Source organism: Chionomys nivalis, chromosome 4, assembly GCF_950005125.1.
Source record: "Chionomys nivalis chromosome 4, mChiNiv1.1, whole genome shotgun sequence".
Lineage (NCBI taxonomy): Eukaryota > Metazoa > Chordata > Mammalia > Rodentia > Cricetidae > Chionomys > Chionomys nivalis.
In genome coordinates, this window is record NC_080089.1 from 53,244,320 (window position 1) to 53,257,794 (window position 13,475).

At 40.5% G+C, this 13,475-nt stretch overlaps 1 protein-coding gene across 5 annotated transcripts in view; it reads right to left on the reverse strand.

Annotated features, from left to right (window-relative positions):
• Dmxl2 (Dmx like 2) overlaps nt 1-13,475 on the reverse strand; it is a 136,960-nt gene that overhangs the window by 15,417 nt on the left and 108,068 nt on the right. For all 5 annotated transcript variants that reach the window (XM_057768580.1, XM_057768578.1, XM_057768576.1 and 2 more), the window contains 4 exons: nt 12,040-12,170; nt 11,057-11,142; nt 2,269-2,470; nt 1,142-1,259 (listed from right to left, as the gene is read on the reverse strand). In XM_057768580.1, coding sequence (XP_057624563.1) covers nt 1,142-1,259; nt 2,269-2,470; nt 11,057-11,142; nt 12,040-12,170 — 537 coding nt within the window. The remainder of the gene's footprint in view (nt 1-1,141; nt 1,260-2,268; nt 2,471-11,056; nt 11,143-12,039; nt 12,171-13,475) is intronic.

Genomic DNA, 13,475 nt, shown 5'->3' on the forward strand with positions numbered 1-13,475 from the left:
CCAGCTCTTCCCTAAAACCTACAGCAAGTTTATCTCTGCCTCCCTGGAGTGTTCATAGGGACCTTCTGCTGGACCTCACAGATTGGCCTGCTGACTCCAAAACCAGAGCCTGCAGGACATGATGGAAGGCAGACTAAGGGCAGAGAGAGGAAGGTGTAAGTTGTAAGTTGTAAGGATGCAAGAAACCTAAACATAACTGCTTCCCACAGCACTCAAGGATCCGTGTGCTACAAACCTTACCAAGAAAGCAGTTTTTATAAACTGCTATGTTTAATGGTTTAAAGAACTAAACATTCAGAAAATACATTCCTTCAAATATTTGGCTTTTGTGAATAACAACCTCATAACTGAGCAAACATCTTTCATTCTACAGTCATTTCTTAGGTTCCCAAACTGGAACAAGCAGAGAGCATCAATCACCATTAGGAATGCTATAGCCAGAGGCAAATAGTGTGCCTCTGTGTGCTCCAAACAAATATTGCATCAGCAATTCCAATTCCATTAGAGTCTTAGTTATCAAAAAAGCTCATCACCTTAACTCCAGTTCCAGGGATCAGAAGCCCTCTTCAATTAAAGAAAGAAAAAGAAGGAAAAAATTGTTTATTTTGGTTTTTTGTTTGTTTTTGTTGTTGTTGCTTTTTCAAGACAGGGCTTCTCTGTAGCTTTGGAGCCTGTCCTGGAACTCACTTTGTAGACCAGGCTGACCTTGAAAACTTGTTTATTTGTAAATTAAAAGTAAATAACATGCTTAAAAGGCTATGTTATGTTTTAAATTACATATTTAAAAGATCATACCACAAAGTACAGTCATTTATGTGTTAGGCTCTGGAAACCATTCACTGCAAAGCTGTTCTATGTGACAGTCCAACAGCATTTATTTAAAGGAATTACCAATAGCACTTGAATCCGTGCTCTACCATGGAACTTGTACTGTTTCATGGCTATGAGATGGAGATGCTAAGTTTTATAAAAGCTCACTGACGCTTGATAAGCTTTGGCTACTCCTCAGAATGTCTAAAAATAACAGAGAACAACCCATCCAAAAATACATTTTCAAAATAAGTCAAATACTAAAAATCAGATACGTTAAAAAGAGAGACTAAAGAAAAACTACAACAGAAAAAAATTAATCTCAGAATACCTCACTTTGCTTTCTCTTCTTTGTGAAGATGTATCTAATAAATGTCTCCTGAAGAACTTCCTGTTTGACAAGGAAATGCCAGAGTCGCTTGACTGGCAGTGCAGACGCATCCCGAGATCTATCAAATGGACAAATGGTTGACAACCAATCAGCTCACAGAAAACACAGCTTTTGCAGACATTTGTTTCAAGTCCTCCAAGTGTGTTCAAAGATTTACTTCCCTCTTAATTTTAGATTTTCCTGAATATAATCGCTTGACCGAGTAATCAATTTTCCAGTGGCACTGAATAAACTAGGGGAGATAAGTATCAAGTGACTCATTGCTCATTGGTTTTTGTTTTTTAATTATATTCTAGGTTTTCCAGATAGTAAAAGCACACGGATGAATATAAAGAAACAGATAGTATTTCCAATTGTTTAAGTATATCATCTTGTGAATACTACTGCTAAACATGGCTGGTTCCTTTAAAACAAAGCATACAGACACATAAATTTAATCCAATTTAAATATTATATATTGTGTATATATATGTTAATATATCACATATAAACCTATGAAAATATAATTTTTATATTTTTATGTATTAGTCAAAAATAATTTTTTGAAGTCATGATGCTCACCAAAAGGGTTGAGGTAGGTAGGTAGGGCATCAAAATAACATTAAAACCTTTGTTTTGCCTTTAATTAATTATTCACAGAAAAGTCAGTAACACTGATTACAATGTAGATTATTATCAAATCTCCCTGAAGAGTAAGAAACACAACAGATAGTAAATGACTTTTTTCCCAACTACATAAGTAACATAATTGCCGGGAATAGTGGCACAAGCCTTAAATTCCAGCACTTGGGAGACAGAGGCAAGCAGATCTCTGTGAGTTTGAGGCTAGTCTGGTCTACAAAGTGAGTTCCAGAAGAGTCTATGCTGTTACACAGAGAAATTCTGTCTAAAACAAACAAAAAAACAAAGCAAAAACAAAAGTAATGCAGCTATAAAACACTGCTGAACCCTGGCTGCAGTTTCATTGTAAAAACTATTCTGAAGGCTACTGACATCCTCTGTCAAATTGTTTCTTAGAAGAGTTAAACCAAGCTATACTATCATCAGGATTCTAAGAAATTTCTTACTTGAATGGAGTATTCTCAGGCTCCAGCATTGCTTTATTTCGAAGAATAGCTGGCCCAGCTCCCACTGAGAGGTCAGTTGGGTATGTGTTGACATAGTTAGGGGGAGGACCTTCAAAGTGATCCATTTTCTCCTGCAGAATCTGTTCCCAATTCTCTAAGTTTTTAATGACAGCAATTCCTAATGGTGATGTCACAGGGAGCTCTAGAAGATAAGAAAATCAGGTCACTAGACATCTGCAAAATCTGAACTCTTAGAGCCAATCTCCTGAAAATAAACAGATCTGAACACATCAATCTTGTAAGACTATTATTAGTTTTAATCTTCATGCTTTCAACAAAACGGAAAGCACTAAAACAAGCAAAGAAAAATAAAAATGCCCAGCTTTCACGGTCTAGATTCTTATTCTTTCAGTCTTCTAGGCAGACTGTAGTTCTTATATCAAATTCAAAACACAGACTGGAGCCTGCAATAGAAGACTGCAAAAGGCCTTTCTCTTTCTCTTCCGGTCGCAGGCGCTTCGGGAGCGGCCGATTACAGTCCAGCCATGGCCAAGTCCAAGAACCACACCACACACAATCAGTCCCGGAAATGGCACAGAAACGGCATCAAGAAACCCCGGTCAGGTAGGTGCCGAGAAGTTTCATCGGGACGGGTGAGTGTGTGCTATCCTGGGGCGGACTGTCCCGGTAGAGAGCACAAACGCCCCTCCCCCAGCACCTGCTGTAGGGCTTGCTCTCCTACACACCCGCCCCCAACCCCCACCCCCAAGCCTGCCTTGTCTGCAAGGTCCTTAGCTGTGGAACAGTTTCCTGCCATTTCACTAAGGCTACCAACCCAGAGCAGTGAGTCCCTGACTAGAGGGCAGGCCTCAAGGTCCCCGCCAGGGAAAGCGGGCCCCTGCTGCTGGGTCTGCAGTCTCTGCTGTGATCTGCTGGACCTGCTCTGCCTGCGCCCTACTTCCCTTAGTCCCTGGCTCATTGGGGCATCCAGGAGTTCCTGTGTAGGTGCCGAGAAGTTTCATCGGGACGGGTGAGTGTGTGCTATCCTGGGGCGGACTGTCCTGGTAGAGAGCACAAACGCCCCTCCCCCAGTACCTGCTGTAGGGCTTTCTCTCCTACACACCCGCCCCCACCCCCACCCCCAAGCCTGCCTTGTCTGCAAGGTCCTTAGCTGTGGAGCAGTTTCCTGCCATTTCACTAAGGCTACCAACCCAGAGCAGTGAGTCCCTGACTAGAGGGCAGGCCTCAAGGTCCCCGCCAGGGAAAGCGGGCCCCCGCTGCTGGGGCTGCAGTCTCTGCTGTGATCTGCTGGACCTAATCTGCCTGCGCCCTACTTCCCTTAGTCCCTGGCTCATTGGGGCATCCAGGAGTTCCTGTGTAGGTGCCGAGAAGTTCCATCGGGACGGGTGAGTGTGTGCTATCCTGGGGCGGACTGTCCTGGTAGAGAGCACAAACGCCCCTACACTAAGGCTACCCAACCAGAGCAGTGAGTGCCTGCCTAGCGGGCAGGCCTCAGCAACCCCCGAAAGGGAGCACAGGCACCTCCAGCTTGTACTGCAGTGTCGCCTGTGTTCTACTGGACCCCGCCCGACCCCTTGCATCCGGCCTTCTTTACGCGGGTCATTGGAATACCACGCATCCATGTTTTGGTGTTGAAGAGTTCATCTGGAAGGGAACGGTTCCTGCCCCTACACTGAGGAGATACACCTAGAGAGTTAGTCACAGCAAAGACTGGTCCAAGACATCAGGCCTCTCCTGCCTCCATTTGCAGGAAAAGATGGGCAGGCGCCAATGCAAGAATTCCCCCAACAACTTGAAAGACAACGTGACATCACCAGGATCCAGGAATCCCGAAATGAGAAGTCTACACCCTAATTCAGAAGAATTAGAAGAATTCGACTCAAAAGTGAATTTTATGAAAATAATAGAGGACCTTAAACAGGAGGTGAAAAACTGCCACAACCAATTAGAGATTACAAACAAAAAGGTAGAGGAAATGAATAAATATCTCAAAGATACCCAAGAAAACCAAGAGAAACAAGAAAAAGTAATCAAACAGGTAAGGGAAACGGTTCAAGACTTGAAGAATGAAGTGGAAGTAATAAAGAAAACACAAACCGAGGGAAGGATGGAGATGGAAAATTTGAATAAACGAACAGGAACTACAGAGACAAGTACCACCAACAGATTACAAGAGATAGAAGAAAGAATCTCAGACACTGAAGATACCATAGAGAAAATAAACACTCTCATCAAAGAAAACAGCATAACCAACAAATTCTCATCACAAAACATTCAGGAAATCTGGGACACAATAAAAAGACCAAACCTAAGAATAATAGGGATAGAAGAAGGAGAAGAAGTACAACTCAATGGTCCAGAAAATATATTTAATAAAATTATAGAAGAAAACTTTCCCAACCTTAAGAAAGATATTCCTTTGAAGGTCCAAGAAGCATACAGAACACCAAATCGACTGGATCAAAAAAAAACATCTCCTCGTCATATAATAATCAAAACACAAAACATACAGAATAAAGAAAGAATATTAAGAGCCGCAAAGGAAAAAGGTCAAGTTACCTATAAAGGTAAACCTATCAGACTTACACCTGATTTCTCTATGGAAACCATGAAAGCCAGAAGGTCCTGGATAGATATACTGCAGAAACTACGAGACCATGGATGCAAGCCCAGACTACTATACCCAGCCAAGCTTTCGTTCACTATAAATGGAGAAAACAAAGTTTTCCAGGATAAAAACAAATTTAAACAATACGTAGCTACAAATCCAGCCCTTCAGAAAGTAATTGAAGGAAAATCACAAACCAAGGAATCCAACAATGCCCACAATAACTCAGACATCTAATGACCCTTCACCAGCACAACTTGAAGAAGGGAAACACACAAACTCTACTACCGAAGGAAAGAAAGAAAGAAAGGAAAAATGACCGGAGTTAACAACCACTGGTCATTAATATCACTTAACATCAATGGACTCAACTCACCTATAAAGAGGCACAGGCTAAGAGATTGGATACGAAAACAGGATCCAACATTCTGCTGCTTACAAGAAACACACCTCAACCACAAAGACAGACATCTACTCAGAGTAAAGGGCTGGGAAAAGGTTTATCAAGCAAACGGACCTAAGAAACAAGCAGGTGTGGCCATACTAATTTCTAAGAAAGTTGACTTCAAACTAAAATCAATCAAAAGAGATGGAGATGGACATTTTTTACTCATAACAGGAACAATTCACCAGGATGAAATCTCAATCCTGAATATATATGCCCCTAATATAAAAGCACCCACTTATGTAAAAGAAACGTTACTAAAACTCAAGGCAGTCATCAAACCACACACACTAATAGTAGGAGATTTCAACACTCCTCTCTCACCAATGGACAGGTCAATCAGACAGAAACCTAACAGAGAAATAAGAGGATTAAGGGAGGTAATGAATCAAATGGACTTAACAGACATCTATAGAACATTCCACCCAAATAGGAAAGAATATACCTTCTTCTCTGCAGCTCATGGAACCTTCTCGAAAATAGACCACATACTCGGTAACAAAGCAAACTTACACAGTTACAAAAAAATATCGGTAACCACCTGTGTCTTATCAGATCACCATGGATTAAAGTTAGAATTCAACAACAATGCTATCCCCAGAAAGCCTATGAACTCATGGAAACTGGACAGTCAACTACTGAACCACACCTGGATCAAGGAAGAAATAAAGAAAGAAATTAAAGTCTTTCTTGAATTCAATGAAAACGAAGACTCAACATACTCAAACCTATGGGACACTATGAAAGCAGTGCTAAGAGGAAAGTTCATAGCATTAAGTGCCCACTTAAAGAAAACGGAGAAAGCACACATTGGAGACTTAATAGCCCACCTGAAAGCTTTAGAAAAAAAAGAAGCAGACTCACCTAGGAGAAGTAGAAGACTGGAAATAATCAAATTGAGGGCTGAAATCAACAAAATAGAAACACAGAAAACAATCCAAAGAATCAATGAAACAAAAAGCTGGTTCATGGAGAAAATCAATAAGATTGATAAACCCCTATCCAAACTAATCAAACGGCGGAGAGAGAATACGCAAATTAACAAAATTAGAAATGAAAAGGGAGACATAACCACAGACTCAGAGGAAATTCAGAGAATCATTAGATCTTACTACAAAAACCTGTATGCCACAAAATTGGAAAATGTTATAGAAATGGACACTTTTTTAGATAAGTACCATATACCAAAGTTAAACCAGGACCAGGTGAACAATCTAAATAGACCTGTTAGTCGCGAAGAATTAGAAGTTGTTATAAAAAACCTCCCCACCAAAAAAAGCCCAGGTCCAGACGGCTTCAATGCAGAATTCTACCAGAACTTCCAAGAAGACCTAATACCTATACTCCTTAATGTATTTCACAATATTGAAACAGAGAAGTCATTGCCAAATTCCTTTTATGAAGCTGAAGTTACTCTGATACCAAAACCACACAAAGACACAACCAAGAAAGAGAACTACAGGCCAATCTCACTCATGAACATCGACGCAAAAATACTCAATAAAATACTGGCAAACCGAATCCAAGAACACATTAGAAAAATTATCCATTATGATCAAGTAGGCTTCATCCCAGAGATGCAGGGCTGGTTCAACATACGAAAATCTATCAATGTAATCCATCATATAAATAAACTGAAAGTAAAAAACCATATGATCATTTCATTAGATGCTGAAAAAGCATTTGACAAAATTCAACATCCCTTTATGATAAAGGTCTTAGAGAGATTAGGAATACAAGGGTCGTTCCTAACTATAATAAAAGCTATTTATAGCAAGCCGTCAGCTAACATCAAATTAAATGGAGAGAAACTCAAAGCTATTCCACTAAAATCAGGAACACGACAAGGTTGTCCACTCTCTCCATACCTCTTTAATATAGTGCTTGAAATTCTAGCAATAGCAATAAGACAACATAAGGGGATCAAAGGGATTCAAATCGGAAAGGAAGAAGTTAAACTTTCATTATTTGCAGACGATATGATAGTGTACATAAGCGACCCCAAAAACTCCAGCAAAGAACTCCTTCAGCTGATAAACACCTTTAGTAGCGTTGCAGGATACAAGATCAATTCCAAAAAATCAGTTGCCTTCCTATACACAAAGGATAAGGAAGCAGAGATGGAAATCAGAGAAGCATCACCATTCACGATAGCCACAAATAGCATAAAATATCTTGGGGTAACCCTAACCAAGGAAGTAAAGGATCTATTTGACAAGAACTTTAAGTCAATGAAGAAAGAAATTGAGGAGGATACCAGAAAATGGAAGGATCTCCCTTGCTCTTGGATAGGGAGGATCAACATAGTAAAAATGGCAATTCTACCAAGGGCAATTTATAGATTCAATGCAATCCCCATTAAAATCCCATCAAAATTCTTCACAGATCTTGAGAGGACAATAATCAACTTTATATGGAGAAACAAAAAACCCAGGATAGCCAAAACAATCTTATATAATAAAGGATCGTCTGGAGGCATTACCATCCCTGACCTCAAACTCTATTACAGAGCCTCAGTATTGAAAACAGCTTGGTATTGGCATAAAAACAGAGAAGTCGATCAATGGAACCGAGTAGAAGACCCTGATTTTAACCCACAAACTTATGAACACCTAATTTTTGATAAAGGAGCTAAAAGTATTCAATGGAAAAAAGAGAGCATCTTCAACAAATGGTGCTGGCAGAACTGGTTGTCAACGTGTAGAAGAATGAAAATAGATCCATATCTATCACCATGCACAAAACTCAAGTCCAAATGGATTAAAGACCTCAATATTAGTCTGAACACACTGAACCTGATAGAAGAAAAAGTTGGAAGTACTCTACAACATATGGGTACAGGAGATCACTTCCTACGTTTATCCCCAGCAGCACAGACATTAAGGACAACATTGAATAAATGGGACCTCCTGAAACTGAGTAGCTTCTGTAAAGCAAAGGACACTGTCACTAAGACAAAAAGGCAACCCACTGACTGGGAGAAGACCTTCACCAACCCTGCAACAGACAAAGGTCTGATCACCAAAATATATAAAGAACTCAAGAAACTAAACTTTAAAATGCTAATGAACCCAATAAAAAAATGGGGCACTGATCTGAACAGAGAATTCTCAACAGAAGAAATTCAAATGGCCAAAAGACACTTAAGGTCATGCTCAACCTCCTTAGCGATAAGGGAAATGCAAATTAAAACAACTTTGAGATACCATCTTACACCTGTCAGAATGGCTAAAATCAAAAACACCAATGATAGCCTTTGCTGGCGAGGTTGTGGAGAAAGAGGCACACTCATTCATTGCTGGTGGGAATGCAAACTTGTGCAACCACTCTGGAAATCAGTGTGGCGATTTCTCAGGAAATTTGGGATCAACCTACCCCAAGATCCAGTAATACCACTATTGGGAATATACCCAAGAGATGCCCCATCAAATGATAAAAGTACCTGTTCAACTATGTTCATAGCAGCATTGTTTGTAATAGCCAAAACCTGGAAACAACCTAGATGCCCTTCAATGGAGGAATGGATGAAGAAAGTGTGGAATATATACATATTAGAGTACTACTCAGCAGTAAAAAACAATGACTTCTCGAATTTTGCGTGCAAATGGATGGAAATAGAAAACACTATCCTGAGTGAGGTATCCCAGACCCAAAAAGAGGAACATGGGATGTACTCACTCATAATCGGTTTCTAGCCATAAATAAAAGACATTAAGCATATAATTTGTGATCCTATAGAAGTTAAATAAGAAAGTGAACCCAAAGAAAATCATATAGTCATCCGCATGGAGAGGGGAAGTAGACAAGATTGCAGGGCAAAAACTGGGAACTTGCGGGTGAGGTGGCATGGGGCAAAGGGGAAATGGGATGAGAAACATGAGAAGGGGAGGATGGCAGGAGCTCGGGGGATTGGGATGGTTGGGATATAGGAAGGATGGATACGGGAGCAGCGAAGTATATACCCTATCTAAGGGAGCTATCTTAGGGTTGGCAAGAGACTTGACTCTTGAGGGGTTCGCAGGTGTCCAGGAATATGTCCCCAGCTGGTACCTTGGGCAACTAAGGAGAGGGAACCTGAAATGACCCTATCCTATACTGATGAATATCTTGCATATCTCCTTAGAACCTTCATCTGGCGATGGATCGAGGTAGAGACAGAGTCTCAATTTGGAGCAACGGTCTGAGCTCTTAAGGTCCAAATGAGGAGCAGAAGGAGGGAGAACATGAGCAAAAAATCAGGACCACGAGGGATGCACCCACCCACTGTGACAGTGGAACTGATTTATTGGGAGCCCACCAAGGCCAGCTGGTCTGGGACTGAATAAGCATGGGTTGATTCCGGACTCTCTGAGCATGGCGGACAATGAAGGCAGATGAGAAGCCAAGGACAATGGCACTAGGTTTCGATCCTAATACATGAACCGGCTTTGTGGGAGCTTAGCCTGTTTAGATGCTCACCTTCCTGGAAGTAGACAGAAGACCTTCGTCTTCCCGCAGGGCAGAGAATTTGGACTGCTCTTCAGTATCAAGAGGGAGGGGGAATGGTGTGGGGGGAGGAGAAGAGGAGTGGGGAGAGGGGGAGGGAAGTGGGGGGAGGGGGCAATATTTGGGAGGAGGGGAGGGAAATGGGAAACGGGGAGCAGGTGGAAATTTTAATTAAAAAAGAATAAAAAAAAAAAAAAAAAAAAAAAAAAGAAACCCCGGTCACAAAGATACGAATCTCTCAAGGGGGTTGACCCCAAGTTCCTGAGGAACATGCGCTTTGCCAAGAAGCACAACAAGAAAGGCCTGAAGAAGATGCAGGCAAATAATGCAAAGGCCATGAGCGCATGTGCGGAGGCCATCAAGGCCCTGGTGAAGCCCCAGGTGGTGAAGCCCAAGGTGCCAAAGGGCCCCAGCCGCAAACTCACCCGCCTGGCTTTAATTGCTCACCCCAAGCTTGGGAAGCGGATTAGAAGCTACATGGCCAGGGGTCGTAGGCTCCAAAAAACAAAGCCCAAGGTTCAAGCCAAGGCAGAGGCCTCAGTTGCAGCTCAGGCTCCCAGAGGTGCCCAGGCCCCTGTGAAGGCCCCATAAAAAAAGGTCTCAGTCTGCCAATGTGAAGACAGATGGACTGGTGTGAACACCTACACAGTATTTGCAGATGTTCAGGACCTTATGCTGTTTTTACCAATAAACTTGAGGCAAGTTCTGTTTAAAAAAAAAAAGAAGACTGCAAAAGAAGACTGCAAAATAGGAAATGCAATATTTTTAAAATATTAAATGTTCTTCTATACAGATTTTGAATATTAACTTAATAGCAATTTATTATATTTAACAGTATTGACTTTTGTGGTGATTTGAATAGGAATGGCCCCCACAGACACATGTGTTTGGATATTTGGTCCACAGGGAGAGGCACTATTAGGAGGAGTGGCACTGGGAGTGGGTGTGGCTTTCTTGGAGGAAGATGTAAGTAGGGGATGGTGGGTTTTGAGGTCTCAGAAGCTCAGTTCACTTTTGCTGCCTGGGATCTAGTTGTGAAGTCTCAGTTCCTTCTCCAGCACCATGTCTGCCTGCATGTTGCCATGCTTCTCATCATGATGATAATAGACTGAACCTCTGAAACTGTGAGCCAGTTCCAATGAAATGTTTTTTTTTTTTTCAGAGTTGCTGTGGTGTCTCTTCACAGCAATAGAAACTCAACTAAGACACCTTTCAAATTCCAAACTCACCAGAAAATTCCAGTCCAGCAATAGGAAAGAAATTCTTTATATTGTGAAGTGCCAGTTTAACCATTGTCAGATGTAGAAGAGCCCAGCTGTTTGGGAAGAGAAAAACACAACAAAATAAATAAACTACTTATCATCCTAGAAACAGAATCACAGGAAAAGAGCAGTGATGCTCCTATCAACTGTTTGGTCCAATTTCAACTCAGAAAAGCAGTCTCTGACTTTTATTACACAAAAATGGTTTATTAGTAGTCTTTGAAAAATAAAACTTTAGGCAGGGTGTGGTGGTGCACACCTTTGATTCCAACACTTGGAAGGCAGAGACAAGTGGATCTCTGTGAGTTCAAGTCCACCTTGATCTACAAAGTGGAAGGAAAGGAGGAAACTTTAACAATGTATCACACTTAGAATAAAAGAAAATTACCTAAGTAGAAAAATATTTCTCATACAGTCACAAAAAATTTAATAGCATATCATTTATTGATGAAGTTCTAAAGTCATGTTATATTTTTTCTCAATTACATGTTAGTTTTATAATTTTCATGGAAACTATCTAGAAACTTAACTGATAGATAACTCCTAAAATATCACTTTTATATATATATCACTTTCAATATAAATTCATGGTAATATTATTAATTTATTCAAAAACAAATTTGAAAGCCAGAATGGTATCAAGTGACTTTATTATAGCATTCAGGAGGTCAAGGCAGATGGAGTTTGAGGCCAGCCTGGTCTACACAGCAAGTTCTAGGTCAGCCAGAAAAACTTAGATAAACTCTGTCTCAATTTTTTATTTTTAATTTCTGGATTATTGTTTGGTTGGTTGTTTTGTAGACTAGGCTGGTCTAGAATTCACAGAGAGTTCTCTGCCTACCTCTGCTTGGATCAAAGGTGTGAGTTACCTCATCCAGCTACATATAGTTATAAATAATATCAAATTTTTCTGCAAAAGAAGGTCAAAAGGGGATAGGAGGCTTATTTACCTATAGGAATTAGGATCTTGGTGTTCCTGTATTTGTGTGTCTGAAAAAAAGGCATCGTCTTCTTCATCATCACTGTGAACACTTTCATCAGAGTCATAGATGACACCACTATCAGATAGAGGAAGAAATGGCTGCAACAAAAGGCAAAGCCATTGGTAAATATGCAATTTCACAACATATTAAATATATAGTAAATGTTTAAAACACTTAAACATTTCTACAGTATTTCAACATACGGTTTAACTCTGATCTAAAACTGAATACATTAAATTGTGCCAATCTAAGCAAAACTTTCTTTAACAGGTTCGAGATTTACAAAAGTCACAATTACCAGGGGGAAAATATCTGAGATTCAACAGAACTGTCTAAAGGAAGATGAGACTGAGCCTCACTCAATTCTACATAGACAAGAGAATTAAAACCTAAGGAAGAATTCTTCATTGTTTTTTCTTCTCTTGTATCTCTTTCCTCCACATACAGGTCAGAGCCCAGGTATGTTTTTAGGACTTTGGTTTTCCTTTGGGCTTTGGGCATTGCAAAATGTCCCCTGCTCTGCCATTTCCCTGGCTTTCTACACAGGTCTTATAATGTTAAGCTACCCTATTAACTTATGCCTGCTTCTGGAAGGATAGAATCATTTCCTGTTTGAAGGGCTCCAATTTTACTTCTCTCTGATTCCTCTCTTACCTTACTTCTCCATCACACCTCTATGCAGGTGCCAGTCAAGGACTTCCTTTCCTTCCTGCACGAGTAGTTATAAAGATGGAACTATTAATACATTTTTGGCATCCCTCTAGATAGTATCACTGGAGGAGTACCCCACTGCCACATCCTGTGACCCACTCATCTCGAAAAAAACTGGATAGCCCCACCACAACCAAAGACAAAGACTAAGACATAGCAGCAAAATGCAATGTATGAATCTTATTTGGATCCTAACTTTCAAAGTCAACTATATAAAAACATTTAAGATACAAAGGAAAAGTGTACATGATGGATAATTGATGCCATTTAAAATAATGCTAGTGTGATTCTTTTCAAAATATGCTCTTTTTGGTTTGGAGAGGTGGCTCAGTGATTAAAACTACAAGCTGCTCTCCTAGAGAATCTGGGTTTGATTCCCAGCACCCACATGGTGGCTCACAACTACCTGCAATGTCATTTCCAATAGATTTGACATCCTCTTCTGGCCTCCTTAGACACTACATGTATGTGCTAACAGTCACACATGCAGACAAAACATCTATACACATAATTGTCTTTAAAAGCTGTGTGTGGTGACATATGCCTTTAAAAAAAATCTGCTCTTTGTTGCTGCCTGTCTGTTTTGTAAGGACAGCACAGGCTGATTTCAAACTGGCACCTCCTTGTGCCCACATTCCTAGGACCAGTGCAGGGATTACAGCTATGTGCCACCAAATCTAGCTTTAAAGCAC